This window comes from Neolamprologus brichardi, chromosome 7 (assembly GCF_056152115.1).
Source record: "Neolamprologus brichardi isolate AB-2024 chromosome 7, ASM5615211v1, whole genome shotgun sequence".
NCBI lineage: Eukaryota > Metazoa > Chordata > Actinopteri > Cichliformes > Cichlidae > Neolamprologus > Neolamprologus brichardi.
Window position 1 is genome coordinate 26,086,401 of NC_142110.1, and position 22,014 is coordinate 26,108,414.

At 38.5% G+C, this 22,014-nt stretch overlaps 1 protein-coding gene across 1 annotated transcript; it reads right to left on the minus strand.

Annotated features, from left to right (window-relative positions):
- Positions 1-542: 542 nt before the first annotated feature.
- On the minus strand, positions 543-21,361 carry ric8a (RIC8 guanine nucleotide exchange factor A). The gene is made up of 14 exons (XM_006782260.3): positions 20,981-21,361; positions 15,431-15,478; positions 12,444-12,657; positions 11,365-11,516; positions 11,180-11,260; positions 10,511-10,610; positions 10,004-10,191; positions 9,783-9,877; positions 9,528-9,678; positions 9,166-9,261; positions 8,926-9,070; positions 6,522-6,666; positions 5,620-5,739; positions 543-4,021 (listed from the first exon to the last, which is right to left on the minus strand). Exons 1-14 carry the CDS (start codon positions 21,071-21,073, stop codon positions 3,880-3,882), a joined length of 1,770 nt encoding a protein of 589 aa, XP_006782323.1. The 5' UTR covers positions 21,074-21,361; the 3' UTR covers positions 543-3,879.
- Positions 21,362-22,014: the final 653 nt, after the last annotated feature.

Below are 22,014 nucleotides of genomic sequence, written 5' to 3' on the forward strand. Positions count from 1 at the left end.
ACTGACTATTAGCATCAGGAGGGCTAATCATTTTGACCCTGGCAGTTTTGTTTCTAAACTAATGTAAGCATCCATAATAAGACCTTTGAAAAAGTTGTGTTACAAATACCATGCTCTGTTTAACAGCTCTTGGGGAATACTTTTAAAATTTTCATAGTGCAACTAATAATTTTGTCCTCATCTGTAGCTGTTGGAACAAAAGCAGAATACAAACGAGGAAACAAAAACATCTGAAGAAATAAAAGGAAAACATCAGCAGCACATCAGTGTTTGCTTGACAGTGAACAAAGACTGGTTGTGTTGTTTGTTACTTACGATGAACCCTGGATGAAATCATAGTTCTATACTGTGTATAGCACACAGAGCCTCTCCCTGCCTGAGCCTGACACATGAAGACATACATCCAGGTTGGCACCCAGCATCATCTGCACCCTCTCTTTGCAGCCCTTCCACCATCTTCTTGAGCGGTCAATTCAATTATCTCCTCCCTCTTTTTACTTGAAATTATTACAATAACCACAAGAGAATGAAGATGTGGGAACTTTTGGTCATTTAAACACATTTAATGTAGTTTGCAGTCCACGATAAAATTATCAGCTATACAAGAACAATAGAAAGGAGTATACATATAGTGTTTCAGACTACACTCTGCATTAGAATATTTCACCTTTAATTGATAGGATGATGTCTGCAGTTCATTTCAAGTCTAAAAATAAAATATCTGGAGGACATTATTAAAACGAATGGGCATCTAAAAGTCATTCAGATTTTTTCAAAAATATAGCTGAGTCCACCATCAAAAATTGAACAGCTGCTCTTTTACTTTCATACATTGCTATTCTACTGCTCTAAAGAAAAAACTGATACATCATGTCCTCACAAAGAGCAAGAGCGTTCTGTAAAATTCTCCTACAATGTTCAACTTCAAATAAGAGAGACTAGTTTTAATTATGAAGACAGTTTTTCTGCAACAGGTCTCTTGATTGTCATGAGTAGCACTAACTTGGATGGAGGTTCTGGAAAATATGTGATACTTTTGAGTTTATATCAAATTCTTTGCACTTGTAGGAGACCTCACAATGTCAACAAATCAATTACAACAAATCACGGACCCTTTGTACATGTAGAGGTTCTAGCAGGTTCAGGGAAAGTCAGCAGTGGATGGGAATGAGACAAAAACTACCCTGTGCCCTGTAAACAACAGTCACAATGTGGAACCCAGTATTTGTCAGGAAAAAAACAAAACAATTTCAGCTTTATGAAATCTAAATAGACATCTTCATTCTTAACATTCAGAACTATTACAGGGAACCATGCGTTGTCATGACAGTAATATTTCTGATTTGCACAATGGTTACATTTTCTTTACCTGAAATCTGCAGGTTTTCAGTTTGGTTGAAACAAGCTTGTAATGACTGTATAGCTGAGATCTGTGTTTTTCAACCCTGAAGGTTTCATGTGGCTAGTTATTGTACTTATGGGCATTCAGAAATATATTTATGGCTGCATGTTGTATTTATGAAGGCTCAAAAAAGCTGGAAAATAATGAAGTAAAACATCCAACCATCTATATGTATTTTGAAGACTTATAATTTGAACATTTTTTTCATCACTTTTTTTCATATACAAAAGTCCACTGATTGTGATGGGTTCAGATGGGTCCTGGTGCAAATAAGAAGGAAGATCTCTGAGAGGAAGGAAGATCATTCTTTGATATTTAGGAGCCGACTAAGATAAATATAGTATCCTAAAAAAAATTGATCCCTAAAAAACATAAAACAGCAAAACCTACATATAACTTGAATCCAATCATTCCTCATTCCATATCCTTCCCACATATTTCTTCTTTTTCTCTGCTCCTCTACTTTGACGTCGTCACAGTCGCCATCTGCCTCCTTCTCACTTAGTATCCTCCTCTCTCACACCAACCCTCTGCATGTCCTCCTTCACTACATCCATGATTCTCCTCTCTGTCTTTTCTTCCTGCCTGGCAGCAGCATATTATACATCCTTTGTCCAATGTATCTACTGTCCTCCTCCTTAACATCTCTGACACCATCTCAGCCTACTTTGTTTCCAAAAGCTCAACCTAAGCTGTCCCTCTGATGTATTATTTTCTGTTCTTGTCCATGCTGGTCACTGATAATGAAAACAGCTGCACCTCCTGCTTTTTTTAGTAGGTGCCTCCCTCTACAAGTCATATATCATAAGAGGTCTCCTTACCATCTAAACCTTGCTCTCTTGCTGCCATGTGTCTCTCACAAATCACCCCTGACACTCATTTCCACTCACTCCACCCTGCCTTGACTCTCTTCTTCACCTCTCATACACTGTGGGGTGTTTATCCCAATTATTTAAACTCATTTACCTATAGTACCTCTGCTCCTTGCAGGATCACTTGTCTTCCTCACAATCTCTCTCTCTCTCTCTCTCTCTCTCTCTCTCTCTCTCTCTCTCTCTCTCTCTCTCTCTCTCTCTCTCTCATTCTTCTCTCCAGAGCATACCTCCACATCTCCAGGTTACCTTCCATCTGCTCTCCGTTCTCTCATAACATCATAGTCCACAGAGACTGCTGCCTGGCCTCTGTGGACTGTAGATCCCTAATGCAATCCCCACCTTGAACCCATCTTACACTAATACTGCACACCTTCCCTACCACTCCTGTGTGCCTCTTCACACTGCGTCTTATGCTTTCTTCAGAGCCACAAACACACAGTGCAGCTCCATCTTACCTGCTCTATACTTCTCCATCAAAACTCTAAAGAAATAAAATATGGCATCTGTAGTGCTCTCTGTATGAAGCTGAACTGGTCCTTGCTGCCACATCTCCTCTCAGCCTAGCTTCAACAACTCTCTTCCATATTTTCATGGTATTTTCAGCTTTACCAATCTGTACTTAGGACAGCTCTGCACATTACTCTTGTTATTGAAATCAGGACTTGTATGCTACTTGTCCATCCCTCAGGCATCCTACCACTATCCAGTCCACTGCCCTCTCTCCCTGACATCTCCAAACCTCCACAGGTATGTTATCTGGACCATCTGCCTTTCTATGCTTCATCCTCTTCATAGCTGCCCTTTCCTTCCTCCTTTCTAATCCTTTACACTTCCTGATTCACCAACTCACTTCTGTCCTTTCTCATTTTCTTCATTGATGAGCTTCTCCTTCCTGAACACATTCTCTTCATTACATTTCCATCACTATCTTTACTCACCCAAACCTGCTTCCTATCTTTTCTAACTCAATCTCTCCAAATACCCGTCTGCCAGTTTCCCTCACCACTACAGCTGTGCTTTCCCAGTCAACTACCAACACTTCCTACCACCTGTATCAACTCAGCCTTGAACACTGTACATCATTCTTCCTTCTTCAGCTTCCACCACCTAAACCTCTCCCCTGACTTCACTCACTTCCTGTTGATCATGCCCACAGCCATACTACAAACTACCATCTGATGCTGGCTAGCTACATTGTCCCCTGACATCTTTCCCTTATATAAAGTGTTTAAGGAATTTTCTCTTCCACTTGTTGGCAGTTAAGTGCTTCATAACACAACCTAGTAATTAAATTTTTATATTTTATTGAACATAAATAACTTGGATGAAAAAACTATTCCTATTAAAATAATCATCCTTGTAAAATTATCTGAATTCTGTAGTTGGTTTATGATCAGTTAAGTGGCTTCCTGTGTACCAGTTATGCCAAGCTGTGTTTTTGACTAAACAATACTTTTTTACTTGACTAAACAAATTAACATTTTCTTTCCTCTCCAATTAAAATGGGTAAAATGCAACAAAATTATACTTATGATATATGAATCGCTTAAATAGTGACACAGATTTTTTTAGGATTGTCATGGATGGAATTCGTTTCCTTCTTCAGTTTTCATCCTCACTGTCTAAATTAGGAGGGTCTTCTGACTGGAGCAGTGGCTTGTTGGTCACTTTATGGAGATCCTCTGTAGTCATCTCTGTCATTGTCCCATCCATACCGAGCTGCATGGGCTGTATTAAATGGTTTCTGCAGGATAAGTATTATAACAGAAATAAATATATACAGTGGGTAAACTAAGCACTGAAAACATTGCCAATTTTCTAAGTAAATATATTTCTAAAGGTGCTATGGACATGGAAAAAGTATTCAACACGTTTCCTAAAATTTATTTAATCTGTTCAAAAGCCTTTGATGATGATAACATCTTCAAGTGTGGAGCAACTAGTCATCTGTATTGCTCAGGTGTGATTTTGGCCCATTCTTCCACACAAACAGTCTGTGGGCCCCTTCTATACACTCTGAGCTTTAGTTCTTTCCATAGACCTTCACTTGGATTTGGGCATTTCTAGCAGCTTTTTTCTCCCTTTCTCTGAAGCAAATTGAAAGTTTCCTTGGCTGAGTGTTTGGGATCTTTGTCTTGCTGAAACATCTGCCCTTCATCATCTTCATCATCCTGGAAGATGTTTTTTTAAATCAAGAATGTCTTGGTACATTTTCCATTTATCCTTGATTCAATTATGTGAAGCGTGCCAGTGCTACACAATGTTGTTCCCACCTTCAAACTTCACTGTTAGTATATCTACAGTGCTTTACACCATATCTGGAGGTACACACCATACCTCCAGATATGGTGTGTATTATGGCATCCAAAGAGTTCAAATTTCTCCCAGTATTAAACAGCCTTGTCTAAATGTTCTTCTGCACTTCAACATGCTTTCTCTTCAGCTGCGGAGTCTTACATGGTGAGAGTGCATACAGGCCATGGCAGTTGAGTGCATTACTTATTGTTTTCTCTGAAACAATTGTACCTGCTGATTCCAGGTCTTTCTGTAGCTCTCTACAATTGCTCCATGGCTCTTGAACAACTCTTCTGATAATTGTTTTCATGCCTCTGTCTGAAATCTTGTGGGGAACACCTGGCTGATTATGGTAAAATGATGTTCTTTCCACTTCCCGATGTTGGCACCAGCAGTGCTCACTGGAGCCTTCAGTGAAATTCTTCTGTATCCAGTGTCATCAGTATGTTTCACAACAATAAGGCTGCAAAGGTCTTGAGAGAGCTCACTGGTTTATCCATAATGATAAACCAGTGAGGCATTTTTATAAGCCATCAGTTGGGACTAATTTGAACTAAGTGGCAGGATTGTTTTCAAGTTACTGATAATTTCAGCTGGTGTCAAGACTTTCTATGCCTTTTTGCACGTCCTTTTCTTCATGTGTTTAATACTTTTTTCGTGTGTCATTTCTCATTATCACACATAATTTAATTGATGGACATCTATGGTTTGGTTTCTTTGCATGTGTGAACTGGATGAGTTTTTACCAACATCTGGTGCAAATTTCACGTCAATAGCACCTTTAGTAAAATAATTACTTAGAAAATCGGTGACATGTTCACACTTATTTCACTGTGATGATATTAATGATTACTGCAAAATATTCTCAACAATCATATTTTAGATATAAGTGTTCATCTCAACCAAATATATTACATTAACCTGGTACTTTTTAGGCATTTCAGAGCTGAACTTTTACATATTACACCATAGCATTAAAGGCTTCTGTTGAAGACAACAACTTGACCAGTGCAGGTTATTTGTGTGATTGTGTGTGCTTTTAGTGACCTTGACAGTTTGTCAAACATGTGGACCAATTTCATGGCTTCATATTCCTTTTGCTCCTCTGTCATTCCTTCCATGGGATTGGGCTGCTCCTCTTCTACAACTCCTGTTATTGGGTTGATTCTGCAGGGAAACAGAAATATATTTTCTAAATGCGTATAACAAACAAACAAAGATGTAAAATGAATTCAGCTGAGGTAGGGGTGGGTTTGATTATCGATTTATCGATTAAAATCAATTCTGGCTTAGATAACGTCATATCGATTCATTAAAATCCTGAATTGATTTTAATCTCAGGTTAAACCTCACAAGATTTCTACAACCACCAAACAGCTAAAACAGTAAATGAGAGCAGGTACACGGATTCTGCACAAAGACGTAAACACAAAACGCGGACCCAACGCATCCGTATCAGTGAGATGTCGCCTTTCTCACACGACGGCACGTACGCGTACGCGGACACGCCGTCGGGGCTGAAAGCCGACAGCTCACTGATTTTGAAGCGTCGGTGAGCGCTTTGTGTTTACGTCCTTTTTGCGCTCGATTTTCGATATTCAGCTTCCATCATTTAATCCTCGCCTCTCTCTTCACATACTTCCTCTTCTTGATTTCATAGTCATCCTACAGACTACAATCTGGTGTTGCCTAGCTACATTCTGTTCCCTTCACCTGCATGTCCAATGAAGTCTGCTCTAATCACCACTCTCTCCCTCCCGTGGTACACTCTCTACCACTTCATCCAACTTCCTCCAGAATTCCCCGTGATGCACACACGCTGACAACATTCAATACCCCCCCCCCCCCCCTTCGATTTCCAGCTACAACTTATGATCCTCCTTAAGTTGTTAAAAATGCAAAGTAGAAATTTTGATAAGGAGTTGACATAGTGTTCTGTTGGTACTGACTGGGCTTTGGCCTCTCTGTACTCTTCTGTCTCAGAGTCCTCATCCTCGGAGTAGATTCCAGGGTCTTTACCTCCTCTAAGCAGTCCTCTGGCAGCCAGCAGGCCTGCAGCATTACCATATCCAGTATACTTAATGAACCTTGAAACTTGAAAGAGAGCATATTACTGTTAAAATGGCAGCATTCTAACACAATAAAAAGAGCAATGAAATTAGGATCATTTATGCACCTAACGACCTCAAAATAAGCTGATATTTTTTGTCTAAGAGATGCTTCATACTATAAAAACTGGCCTCCAAAGTCTATCGGAGCAGGTTCAAAGTTGGCTCTTTTTAAGTCACCTTAATTTTTCCAGCATTTATGAATTCTCATAACTTCATAAGTACAGCAAATAGCTACGTGACATTTTTATGGATGAACTTTAGTTTCTACTAAAAAATTCAACCAAATCAATTTTACATCTAAAAATGTCCAAGTCTTTAGAAACAAAACTTTTTATATATTTACAACAGTGCGAAAAATGTTTGCCCCCTTCCTGTTTTCCCGTATGTTTGTTACATTGAAATGTTTCAGATCATCAAACAAATTTAAATAGCAGACAAAGACAAGACAAGGAAACACAAAATGCAGTTTCTAAATGAAGGTGTTTATAATTAAGGGTTAAAAAAAATCCAGACCCACTTGGCCCTGAGTGAAAAAGTGAATCCTGAAAGAGGATGTCTGGCTATCTGTTCACCACCTCAAGCTGAAGTGCACTTGGGTTCTGCCTCAGCCTCAGTCTCATACCTCAGACGATTTATAATCTTATTGGGTGAAACACACCATGCAATATGGAAGGTCTCCCTTTACCTACATTCCTTTTAATTGAGAAACGTAGGGTGCTACAGAGGGTGGTGAAGGCTGCACAGAGAGTTGTCGGAGGCAGCCTCCCAACCATCACAGACATATACACCTCAAGATGCAGGAAGAGGGCCACCTGTATCATGAAGGACCCCACTCACCCAGCACACACACTCTTTGTCCCGCTCCCCTCAGGCAGGAGGCTGAGGAGCATTAAATGCGAAACCACCAGACTGAGAAACAGCTTCATTCCAGATGCTGTGAGACTTCTCAATGCATAAATGGACAAGAACTGAATATTGTAGCACCTTAATCACTACTGACACTTACTGACACTGTCATTTAATCAATGCTGGTCATCATGCCCTTTTGCTGCTAAAGTATTTATACCTACATTCTATATCCATACTCCATACTGGTACTCAGGTTGTTGCACTCTATTTATCAAATTATTTATCGTGTTATTCTATTATTCTAAAAAAACAACTATTTATTTATTACTTTTTTAAAAATTCTATTTCTTCGTTATTCTGTTTCTTTTCGCTCTAGGACCGTGTGTACATCATTTCGTTCCACCTCATGTAAACATGTGATGCAAATGACAATAAAGCTCCTTGAATCCTTGATTTGTGATTACTCTGTATTAAAAGAATCTTCCAAAATAACATTTTTATGTACAGCTATTTTGAGCGTTCAGTCCTTTGTTTGAGAATCTCTTAAATTTAGTTAGTGTCAGTTACTCGTTCTGTCTGTTTCCACTGTTTCCATCAGATGGCATGCAACTGTCCTTTCTATTGTTGAAAATTTAGCAAAAAAAATACTGTTTAACAAAGACTTTGTTCTTAACATCTAGAAATATTATAAGATGCCAACACTGTTCGTAGTTGTTAACGTATTCACGATCTTGAAGGTAGTTTTATTTTCTTTGCAGACAACCTGGTGGGTTTCAGCTTAATTTGAAACAGCTGTTTCCAGGGACGGTCTTGCTAGTTTAAAAAGTTCCATAAACCTTCTCTGTTGTCAGTAATGTTGCCGGCTCAGCTGGACCTTTCAAAGAGTTTCTGTGTAGTCAGGATATGATCACATTATGTTTGTTGCAAGCTAGTTCTTGCTGCAAGGTGTTTAATTATTACAGTTACATGTATATACTTTTGCCATGGCAGATCTCTGCAAAAAGTTGTCTTGTTGCACATATCCTCACAGACAGGCTATGACTCTTCCAATTATATTAATTTATATTAAATATACAAGCTTAACAAACTTGCTTTGATGCATTCTTGGTTATCATGACAGAACATGTTGATCATCAAAGATTTGCTAAAGTTAGTGCACAACAAAAAGTTAACTGAATTTTTTTTTTCTCATATTTGACTAATTTTAGATGAAATGACCCAGTACACTCACTCCAGGATTCAGGAGGAGCTACTCAGGAATTTGTGGTTTTAAAGGTTCAATGTGAACTTGTTTTTTTCTGGAGAGAAGATGGAGTGACTTTAACATCACCTGTGTACCTTAGTGATTGCTTCCCTCTCATCAAAAAAGTGAGTTTGCATCACTCTCTCTCACCACTTTCTTTGCAGAGAACAAAGAGGAATTCAGCCGCACAGTCCTTGACGTCAGTGTCAATGTGGGTCATAAGGCGGACTATTTTATTCCTCAGCGTGTTGCCCACCTCTGGCCTGTTTTTCACATCACGTAGTGGTGGCAGCACCTAAAACACAACCCACACATAAACATATAAACATATAAGAGCAATCGCAATAGCTAAAATGTTCAGAGATAATCTCTGTAAGATGAATAACTGACTTTTGACCTGAGGAACTTCCTGGTCTCTCTGTGGATACGGGCACTCTCGGTCAACAAGTTCAGTGATGGAAGAAGGGTCTCCTTCAGCTTATGACCCTTTGAGACAGACAGACAAGCAAACTTGTCAGTTGTAGGAAAGCAGCTAAAATGTGGATTATTAGAGCACATTTTAAACAACCGGTTTGAGACTTTTCAAATGTAATGATCTACAATGTGGATCTGAGGACAGCAAATGAGACACGCTCAGCCTGGTTTGTTATGAATTTATGTCAGATATACTTTAGTGCACCTCACCTTTTATTTCATATTACCTGTTTAGAGGTAATGAACCACCAACAGCATGTACTTGTGGCTCGTCTTACCCGGTCAAGTCTTTTCTCCATGAATTTTAGCAGCATGTTCACAGCATCCATGTTGACACCCATATATTCAATGGAACCTTGCTGCACCTTGGGCATCAATAATACATCCAAACAAGGCAGAGGGAGGTTACCTAGTAAATTCACAATATGGCTGAAAAAAGAAAGCACAAAGGAATGAAGGGCGTGGCGTCACAGGGGATCAATGACTATATAAATCAAGTTACCAGAGAACAGAGAATCAGACTGTTGTGTTACCTGTGAAACTCTTCAGTCCGCTCCTCTCCATCAGCATGGCTCATTAGACAGTGCCTCAGTATGGCTCCCAAATGTCTGTACACAGCTGCCTCTTCCTTCACATATACATCAGACACAAGTTGTTCACCAGTCATGAAGAGAACTCTCATCTTTGTTTGAATTTACAACAAAATGTTTAAATCTTGTGAATCGCTCCTAATTAATCTAATTTGCTTCGTTACCTCATCAACTTTGCGTCTGTTTATGTCAAACGTGATGTTGAATAGTATTTTCAGTATCTCCATAGCTAGTTCTGTCTGCTGCCGGCTCAGTGGGGGCAGCTCTTCGGTCGGGATGCCTTCAAATCCTGCTCTTGCTGTCTCCAGGGTCCCTGAGCAGCATAGACCCAGTGTGGCTTCCAAGTGGTTTCCTTGAATTACAGACAAGACACAAGTTATCAACAGGTTCTTTAGGTTTGCTTAATTGTACCATGTCTTTACAAAATTTACTTCATCTGGATGCTTTTCTGATAATGTTTGTTTGTTTTGTTTTGTTTTACCTTTTTTTTTTTTTTTTAATGAAATGAAAATAAAATGAATGGGCTTTTGAACTTTAGTCAGCTTCAGATCTGACTCCATCTTTTGAGCTAAGGTCCACCTCTCATATATTTTTTTTCCATATTCATCCAACAAAGAAACAACCAAAGCTAAACCAATCACACAACATCCTTGGAAAAGGTAACAAATCACCTAGAAGGCTGACACCATGAAGCTCCTGAGCCAGCTGTGCCCTGACATCCACTCTTAGGGCAGTCAGCAGGAAGGTTAGGCGCAAGTCAAAGAAACGTACCTGGGAAGAGAAACCTTATTTTGAAATCAGCTAGAATGCATATGTTGCATTCTAGCAAATATTCAGTAACAAATACGCTTCAAAAACTACATCTGCCAGCTATAGTACTCCTTTAAAAACACAATAAAGAAACATTTACATTACAGTTGTCATAGTGCTTGGTCTCTGACCCAGAGACTAAATTTTGACTTATCATGATTACTCTGGTTTGGTCTTGATGTTCTTAGTCTCTGCTTTAGAGCTTCTCTGTGTCTTTCCTCAGTTTGCCTTCAAGCTTCATTTTACTTATTGTGCTTTTGTATTCCAGGTTTTGTAGTGATTGTTTGTTTTGATTCCTGGAGCTTCTGGCTACCTCTGCTTTCCCTGTATTTCCCATTAAGTCTGTGTTGGTGTAACATGGCCCTTGTTAGCTACTTCCTGTTTATTCTGATAGTGTCTTCATGGTGCTGTGTTTTTTCTTTGATTCCCAGTGCTGCCATTTTTGTTTGACTCTACAGTGAACACAACAAATAATTCTACATTTGGAAAATCTCACATTAAACAGCTATCTGTCTGAGTAATGGTCATACCTCATAGTTCCAAGTAGGATCATGACACTGTTTCAATCTCTCTGCCACACCTTTAATCAGCTGCAGATCTGCTGCTACCATCTGACATCAACCCAGTGACAGAAATCCATCAGTCAGATTTTATAGATTATCACCAACCACATAAAATGTGTTAATCTGAGGAATGCAATGCACAGCAGACTGACCTGTCCTGTCTCATTGTGCAGCAGGATGTTGCAGATGGACTTGAGTGCCTCAACAATCACTTCCTGGTCAGGATTTTCTGAAGGAGGGGAAGATTCCTTCAGTACTTTACTACATAGTCCCGTCTCTTCCTCGTCTCCTCCCGCATCCTCTTCTAAGAAAAGAAAGATTTGCAATTTTGTTTAGCTTGGTCTGCCAACAACATAAACTCCCTTTAGCTAATCCATGATGTTTATTGACGGAGGAGAAAGATTATAAAGTATATGTCATGATCCTGGGTCTTTTGACCCAGCGTTTTGTGTTTTCTATTATTGTGATGTATTTTGGTTCTGGTTTTCTTGCTCTTTGGTTTTTGGTTCTGTTCTTCCTCAGTTTAGTGTTTAGTCATTTCTGCCTGCGTATTCCTCTGTGTCAAGTCCGTGTTTCTTACTCTGTGTCTTTGCAAGTGTGAGTTCTTTTTTTATTTTGTAGGTCTGTGTCTCTCGTCAGTGTTTCTAGTTTCGCTTCCTCTTGTCTTGTTATGTCCAATTACTCCCAGCCGTGTCTCCCTCCTGTTTCTCATGTGCATTGCTGGTTCATCTGCGTAATCTCCATCCGTCATTCTGTGTTCTTCTTACTTTAATTAAAAAATTCACTCTCTAACCATCAGTTTTTCGTGGTTGCACAGAGGTGCCAATCTATTTGTCCTCTTGTGTGACTGAGGCCCCTAAGCTACAGAGGGTCTGTCTGTTCATATACTGTATGTATTGAAGCATATTCATGGAAAGTTGATGGCAAAAAAGGGTGGTAGAATATGCAAGCAACAAGGATGAGAGCCTTGACAGAACTGTCACAAAAAGCTAATTCAGGAACAGTAGTTATTATACCTACGTAGGTTTCCTAAGTAAAGTCTATGTTTCTGAATTGATGAAACTGAGAGTGAAAATGGAATTTAACTGTTAGATCTTCAAAATCAAAACAAGTCTTCATAACAATATATTTGGAATTACATCTTTGAATTCTCAAAACCTAAAATATAATCCTTTCTTGCTCTGGAAAGATGATGCAAAAAAAAGGATTGATACCTAGCAATATTAATTACCTTGGCCATCCACTGACTGGCTGTGGGCAGGTGTGGTAGCACTGTCCACAGCAATGCTAGCATAGCGGGCAAGAGTGGACATGGCGAATTGGTTGGTGAATGGGTCCAGGCAATTTTTATCTCTGGACAGGATTCGAACCGTTTCCAGACAGGCCAGCAGACAGGAAGGCTGCAACTCCCGGTCCAGGAAACCGAGCACTAACTCCCCCAGATGCTGCGTTGCACATATACATATATATATATTCATGGAGGAACAGTAAAAACAGAACAGAACAGAAAAGCCATGCAACAGAACTTTAGCTTCACCTTAAATAAACCTAAACCTTTAGCACTGAACAAACTCACCTTTCTTTTCCACCTTAACAATCAACTACAGTTCCTGTTTGGGTCTGTTTCCTACTGGATGAAAATCTTCCTTTTATAGGAATAAAGCTGTTCTTCTATTTATCAGAGAGGAAAACACTTTGGAAAACAAAGTGTGGTTTCCAAAACCAGACACATAAGTATTTTCTCAAACAGAATCTAAATCATGCTGTTTAAAAACATTTTCAGATGCTTTTTTAAAGGATAAAGCTGCTAAATGCAGAAATATTGGTTTGTTTAAGTACATTTTTAGATATTTACTGCTTTCTGAATGAATTGCAGGTGCATTAGATACAAAATCACAATAAAACTAATCAATAAATGTTCTAACTTAATCAGTTCAAAGATTGACTTTCATCAATACTGAATAAACTGTATGAGGTTTAGGCCATGAATGAATTTGCAGCAATATATTTAATGATAAACCAGATTTCTTTTTTCTAATCTTCAGAACTGCTTCTTTCTCAGTAGTTTTTGTTCTTGTGTTATGTATCATCAGAATATCTTCTTAGAATCAAAACTAATATGCCAGCATGATTAGTGTTCAAGCAAATGAATAAATCAAATGTCTTCATTTCATAATTCCCATTGGATTCCATTAAACTATTGCCATTGTGATCTCACACCTCTTTATAGTTTTCTTTAAACCTTTGAACTGATTAAGTTATCCTGGATTTACTCCAACATTATATAATACATCACTTACTCGAGTATTCTAATATAACATTAAGAAAATGTTAGAACAGGTAAACATTTAACTATTCATTTTACAACAGAATCAACCTATAAGAGCTGGTTTTCCATTTCCTATTCTGTTTATCCTGAGCTTACTGCAGGGAAAAGGCCATGTGATTCATCCCCTGTTGAGCACTAGTGGCAATAATCTTAATATTAATTGCCAGACAGATTTATTTGACAGACAGACAAAAATCCCCATTCCCAAGAATTCTGTTATAAATAGTTCAGTACGTGTAAGAAATTTCCAACAAATTTTCACCAGACGTGTGTGAGCTGAGGAAACAGCAGCCTTCGGGGTTGAAAAATGAATCCGGCATGTTTGTACCTTAAATTAAAAATGACTGCTATGCTAAAACAACAGACTGTAAGCCTTCCACTTGGATTCTGTTTGTATTTATTTCTGTATGTGCTGTAGGTGTTATTGTGCTAAGTAGTCGAGTCAGAGATGGAAAAAAACACTAACAGTCTGTGACTAGTCTGCAGCTCTCATTTGACAGGAAGGTAAACTGGCTTAAATGATGGAGTAATACCAGGGTTTGGGGGTTTTGTTGGGTTTTTTTTTTTTTTTTGACATGTTACTCATTTTTAAGTGTTTTACAACAAGTAAAACTGTTGTGTATAGACCTGTGTATATACATGTACATATTATGAGGCCTGGCTCTCCTGAAACAGTATGGTGGAAGCACTGATATATTCTTCCTGTGAACAGCAGCAAACAAACAAGAATATGTTTCTTTGTAACTTTGGCAAACAATATATAGAAAATCACATTTAGCATTTTAGCATATCTTGTCTGGCAAATAATTCTGGAAATATTTATTACATCGTACATACTGGTTTGGACACAAAGTGTATGCCCCTTCAGTAATGTACCTGTGACAGCCAGTGAGCTTGCCTTGGTTTTTTGGTTTCTTGTTGCCTGTCTCTTTCCGGTATCAGGTAGGTGGAGCTGACCCAATTATAGATGCAGCACACCTGAGAAGGCCAGTCCCCTTGCATTATAAAGCCACTTTGACTGAATCTCCAGCTCTCCCTGTCTTTTGAACACTGAAACAAGCTCCAACTCCCTCAGCCTCCCCGACACCAGCAAACAGTGTGTACAGATCATAGATGAAACACAATGACTTCAGTCACAGTTACCTTGAGAAATCAAAGAGCAGTGAATACTGTCCAAATCTGACAGCATTTTGTTAGGCCAGTGTTTATGAACCTTCAACTGACGTAACAAGAGCAACCCTATCAACTTCACAATTCTGGGATGTAATCTATTCACAGCTGGCCAATCACTGCAATTTAAGAGCAGATCATTACTTTTCCTCTGGTTAAACACACAGATCCTTACAAGCATTTGACAATCCCTGAGAAGTAAATCACTCCCACTGTCCTTTTCATCTCATGAATTATTTATATCCTATAATGAATTCTTAACAGGACCCCATCCAGAAAGAGTCACAAGTTGAAGATAAACTGTGGGTTCAAGGTTTCTAATGGAAAAGCACAACATGGTGTTCATTGGTTATTCATACCTTTTGTAACTTTCCTTCCTAAAACAGGCGAGTATACAAAGGAAAGCATAAAGCATGTTGGTACAGCCAAAGAAATGATTAGTCTCTAATTTTTATGGTCGTTTAATTTTAATGGAAAGGGAGAAATATTAACCAAAAACAGCACAGTGTTATTTTATATCCTTAGCCATTTTTTTTTTCAGATGAAACTGAATTACACAGAAGAGCAAAGCTCAGAACATAAAAAAAAAAATGTAAACAGACTGAAAAGGACAAGCTGAAGTATTTCGATCCAGATGATCCCCTGCTGAACTGATCAGTTCAGCAGGGGATCAATTAATTATTTGCCCTATGTGTATAAATAGGAAATGTTATAAATACCTCTCTGTCCTTCTGCTCATCCCTGTTGAATGTAAAGCACTGGTTCATCTGAAGAAAAGAGAAATACAAAGCACAAAAAAAGGAGTCAGTGGATAGAAAAAGCAGACAGGTTTACGTTATTTGTACCAATAAGTAGTTGTGTTTGCAGTAATTGAGCCATCCATTCTCCTATGTACATCTCTCAGCTACAAGTAAGAAGATATGTCTTAGGGTCTTCTAATATTGTTTAATCTTGATCTTGCAATGTAAAGTGACTTGAGTTAACTTTTGTTTTGAACTGGCAATATATCAACAGAAATGAACTGAATAATCATAATACAAAATAGAGTGAAAAAACAAAATTATCCACATCGCATCATTTGAAATGTGACAGCCAGTGTGCTTGCCTTGTTTTCTTGTTGCTTGTTTCTTTCAGGTATCTAGTAGGTGGAGCTGACCCAATTTCAGCACACCTGAGAAATCCAGTCCCCGGTGTATTATAAAGGAACTCTGACTGAACCTCTGGGTCGTTTCATTATCTGAATCTTAATGAACACCGTTTTCTGTATGAGAGCTTTCTAACGTTAGTAATCATATTTTGTCTTAGATATTTTAATTGAAGATAGGCTTCAAATGACAAAAACAGCATGCTATCATCCATCCATCAATGCATGCAGAACATTAACGCATGCATAAGCCTTCCAAAAGACATCTCTCCAGTGTGTCATATCTCTGTGTAGCTCTTCAGTCATGCAGGTCACGGTAGTCTTAAATGCTTGAAAAAAATAGGCAGATCGACTTCAGTTTGTAAAGACACCTCTCATCAAAGACGTGTCTTCAGTTACAAAGTTACAAAGGTCCTTTCTATTGATTTGTTGTCTGAATTTACACAATTATCACAGATTACAAATGAGAATGTGAGCAACTTCCTTTCAGATGTTGTTAGTTTATATACAAATAGCCTCAGTACCAGATAAGCTGAGTCTCACCGTAGCTGTCTTTTGATGCTGACATCAAAAGAAACATGTCCATCACACATGCTGAAGTAGTCTGACCATTTACTAAAAATTAATCCACATCATTCACTTAATTCAAATACCGAGTTCTGAATTAAGGAAAATAAACATAAGTTATACCCATTATTTCATTAATGTCCCTACTAATATTTATGGTAATGCAAATTCCCACAACTCCCAGAAGGCTGGATAAACTAGAGCAGACTAACTCAAGTCTACAACTCAGAATATGGCAGTGTCCTGTAACAACCACTAAGCTTCTGATCTGTACGAGCTCTTTGGTGAAGTAGGATTTAACTGGCCTGTCGCTAACTCTATTTGTGTATAAGAAAATCTAATCCTATTGCCTTTGAGATTAACTCCTACACAGTCTCCGTGCTGAGGAAGCCATGAAGCATGGTGCACCTGGGGTTTGCAGAATGTAACAAAACTCATGTGACTTCATATACATATAACATGTAGTTTCAACTATCATTTCTAACATTAACTGACCTGGATAGACACCAAGCTCAGTTACATGGTAACACTGATACTCTTGTGTTTGTGACAGTGTGGTTAGCTTCAGCTGGCTCAGGAGAGCTGAGATCAAGCTGGAAGCCACTGTAGTCTGCATATATATGAGTATATATATAAATATGTGTGTATATATATATACATATATATACACACACACATATATATACATGATGTGCTTTGACTTTGTAATGCTCAAAATTAATAAAATCAAGTTAAAACTGAGGATTATCTAAAAACTTCAGCTAGGGTTTGAACGTTTGCAACCATTGTGCCAAAAACAAAAGAAATTAGTGTATACTTGTTGACACTCAAACAGCAGGAGATAGATATACAAAGTTATTATAGTATTTCCAAGGATAAAGAACTGGACTGACAAGTATCATAAAGAAATGTAAAGAGAGCTGCACAGTACAGAGCAAGTTTTGCAGAGGTAGGAAGAAAAAGATTTCAAAGACTCTGGAAACAAAACTAGTGAGAGATGTTTTTAAAAACCACAGAACAACTTTCAAAACACTGGTGAGTGATTGACCAAAACCATGAATTGTAGTATCAAAGAAGACCATCACAGGAACGAACTGTGAGACTGCAAACTAAGAAAAACTCCACTTCTGCAGAAGTGTCAACTTCAAGGCAGACTGATGTATGCTAAGGACAACCTGGAGAAAGATTATGCATCTGAAGGTGTGCCTTTTGGTCAGATGAGACTAAAGTAGAGCTCTTTGGCCATAAAGATGCTGCTTATGTTTGGAGAAATAAGGGTGAGGTGTACAACCCAAAGAACACGCAGTGGTGGAAGTATCATTCTTTGGGGATGCATCAGTTCGTCTGGACCTGGGAATGTTACGAAGGCAGAATCATGAAGAAAGAAGGATATTTGAAGATTTTGAAAGAAGTATTCAGCAGCAAAATTGGTTCTGGGTCATTGTTTTATCTTCCAGCATGACAACAACCCCAAACATGCATCACTCTTGGTGAAGAACAATCTCCAGAAGACCAAAATGAACACTGACTCAGGAATTCAAGCCCTCAGTGGTAAATCAGAGTGGCTGTAGCTCAGGAGGTAGAGTGGGTCATCTACTGATAGGTGTGAATGGGTGAATAAGGCATGTTGTGTAAAGCACCGAGTGCTCTGGGAGAATAGAAAAGCACTATACATGAATCAGTCCACCTGTTCAGTCCAATCCCATTGACAAAATCAGTGGGGTGACCTGAAGACCAAAGACCATGCCAACAAACAAATCTGGAGAGCCTGACAGATTTGCCAAAGAAGAATGGGCTGGGATTGATCAGTGTGCAAAGTAAAATATTGTAAGCATGCCAAATAAAAACAAGGATGTTTGGAAAAGCTATGTTATAAATTAATTACACTGAACAGTATACACTGGGCTATGACTGTGTGTACTTTAGGTCCTTTAGCTTGTACTCTTTTTGTGCTTCCATACAATTAGAGGCTAACAAAACACTATATCTTCGAACAGTGGTAGGGAACTCCAGGCCTCGAGAGCCAGTGTCCTGCAGGTTTTAGATATCACCCTGGGTCAACACACCTAAATCAAATGATTAGTTCATTACCAGGCCTCTGAAGAACTTCAAGACATTTTGATCAGGTAATTTAGCCATTTAAACTCTAACTTAATAATGTACGTAGAGTACAAAGTAGTTACCTAAAATAACTAATCTAAAAAGTAATGATAATCCTGAAAGTTATAGATAAAATATGAATTCATATCATCAGTCTTAGAGTAACCTTATGGTTTATGGGAAGTAGTATAATATGTTATGATAAGCTTGAATTTAAAATGGAAATAAAATATCTGTAATATCACTAAACATTGCAGCTGAAATCTTTGACATTTTACTGGATGTACCTCAGCACTGATCTTAAACATGATCTCATTATCTTCGAGTAACTGCTTCTGCTTCTCTGTCCTCTTTTTTTCTCTGTATCTAAGCGATGAATCCATTAATTACATTAATTTAAAAACTCCCACAGCGCTCTTTCCCATTACTCTTCAGTGTCCTGACACTGACTCCTTTCCAAGGTGTATCAGAGTTACAAGGAAATCACACATGTTAGAAAAACTGAAAGAGCACAGTGAAATAAAGAAACCTCTCTAGATGGCTTGAGTTACGACATATGTACATGTCAGATTCTGCAAGAAATTAGGATTTAATCTCAGAACAAACACCCTGGAAATTCTGGAGAGATTATATGCCTTGACTGGCTAAGGAAAGCTTTGGTGTCCCCCTGGAAAATTATGGCTGGCTGAGGAGAGGGATGTCTGGGCTTTTTTTCTTAGACTGCTGGCCTAGTGACACAAACCTGGATTAGTGGCAGAAAATGGATGCAATGGATGTAGATATTTGTGACAAAACTAACTTGCATTTCCCATTTCTATTTTTACAATCAGTGGCTCACATTAATTAAAAAAAAATATTTTCAACAAATATTCCTTTCTTTTCTTTTTACATTTCTTTCTGATTTTCTACCACATTATGAAACTGACTTGCCTGCAATTCAAACTGTGTCAGGCTCATCTCTTTGCATGTTGGTGATCACATAATAAAACTTGGAACTAAACTACCACAGAAGTTCAAAGGGTTAAGAGGGAATTAATAGGCAGCTAAATAAATTACACTTACTGTCAACTTATGCCACATCGTCATTATTATTGAAATTATTATTTTGGTGCAATGAATGTCTCAACTTTGGGATAAATAAAGCATGTTTTATCCTATCTAATATTCATTTATTATTTATTAAGTAATTTAGGTAATTTATGATATGGGTGGTTCTACCAATTTCCCAGCAACAACAGCAGATCCCACAATACTTGAATAATGTTGAGGTCCGGGCTCTGGGGAGGCCAATCCACATCCAGTGGAATTTGTGACGGCATTTCAGTGTGTCTTATATCCAGGTATGCCTTTAATGCATTGTCAGCACATTCACTTTATCATTGAAAAAGTGAAAAATTAAGCCACTAGCACACACTTTCCAGATGCTGTTGCACTGTGGATCCAAATCTGATGGCACTCCTTTTATTGCATTCATAAATGAATTCATAAATGAATTTTGACAAGATCGCAGCACCACTGGCTGAAATCAGCCCGAAACCATAACATGCCTCCTCCACATTTTACCAGTGACTATAGACACTCACTGTACCTTTGTTGCAGCTCTCTCCTGACATCCTCTATACACACTGGCAATGTTTTGAACCAAAGATATCTACTTTGGATTCATCACTCAATAAGACCTGTTGCTACTGATTTTCAGTCCAGTTTTTGTGTAGTTTGGTGTAAGAATGCGTTGTTGACAGCGATTGAGACTAAAATGGCATATCTGAGACCATTTCTTTGGTAAACAGTAGATGGATCAAGGGTCAGATGCATCTCTCAGGTATGTGTCATGTTTATAGAATCAGCTAAAGAAACGGGAATGTGTTTTTACAACAGGCTATTTGTAACAAAGTTCCCAGTGATACAATTTATATTTCGATCTTTAAGTTCTCGTTTATTCCAGACACAGTACTGGTTCATCCCTTAAGTTAGATTTTTTGAATGACTTGAATGACTCATGGGTCAGTGCTCAGCTTGAATGACTCATGGGTCAGTGCTCAGTTGCTTAACCATCAAAAACACATTGCTGTCAGGTCAAAAATCTGTCAGGTACAAGGACTGGGCTGAAAATGAGTGAAAAGCAGCGAATTCCAAAGAAGAACTTTGAAAGACCCAGAGAAAGCCTTGAGAACTGTTGCTTAACATCCCTTTAAAATTACGAGGAAATCTGGCTCCGTGAAAGCAAAACATGAAGAAGAAGAAGGGGTGGCTCAATACACAATATCGTATAGGCTATTTATAAGGTGTACAATGCAGCGTTAAACCCCATTTAATATAGTAAAGGTTCTACTTTTGAAGACAGTTCTGATTTGGCAATTATTTCAGGATCATCATCTGAATGGAAAGCATTTCATAAACTCAAACAGCTGTTCTACAACGAACTGATTCCTCCCGATGTTGCAGGGCTGGTGTTTACCTGCTTGTTGTAGCTCTGTAAAGCCGTCAGAGCCGAGTCTTGGTCGCCCGTCTCCATCTCCTCTATAACGGCACTTAAATCCATGTTCATCATCACTGAGCTAGCTGCTGCTGCTGCTGATGATGATGATGAGGATGTCTGTATGTTTGTTCCCCGGACTGCGGATTCACGTTATGCTCCGTTACCTCTGACGGATGAAAGCATGACGTCTGAATCCCGACGATCCGATGAGAAGCGATTAGCGAAAGGGGATTTGTGCCAGCCAAGTGCTGCGTTTAGAGTCCCAAGAAAAGTCGGGAGAAATAAAATTTGTGATTATTACTATGCATACATCACTATATATGCATAGTCTAACGACTGTAAAAGAACGCTCCTCTCTCAGACTGCGGGCTGCTTGTGGTGTTCATCAGAGTTTCTAAAAGCAGTTTTGGAGGCAGATCCTTCAGCTTGAAGTGAAACTGTGAAGTGCGGCACACGTTAGACAAATGCGGGTCGGTGAGACTGAAACATCTTTCAGTAACTATTCTTTCATCAAATCGAAGCTCAATGTGCTGGCTCAAAATTGTTGCAATTAATTGCAACATAAAGTAAGCCATCAACGACACTGTTGGATGCCCCCATAGTTAGTAGCGTTTCAATAAAAAGAATAGAAAGAAAGGAGTGAAAATAAAATTTGAACTAGTGATATTTATTATTATTCTATACATGAGCAGTGAAATTGAGGAATTTGCAGTGCTTCAATAACGTAGACCTTTTTGAAGCCACAAAACAACTGAGAATGAATTCCACATACATTGTATTTTGAATTGATGTATCACTGATGCCATTTTAAAAAGCCCAAAAGTTTCGATTATCCTTTAAAAGGACAAACGGCCTTTGTGTGCAAGATTTTCCAATCGGTAACCTGAGCGATAGTGAGCAAGTCAGTGCAAACATGTGAGAAAAAAAACTCAATATCAAACCGACTCTGAGCTGTTCCACAGTCCTCACTAATGTGGCAGTAACAAGCAACTTGAGAAGTTCGGTGCTCTCTC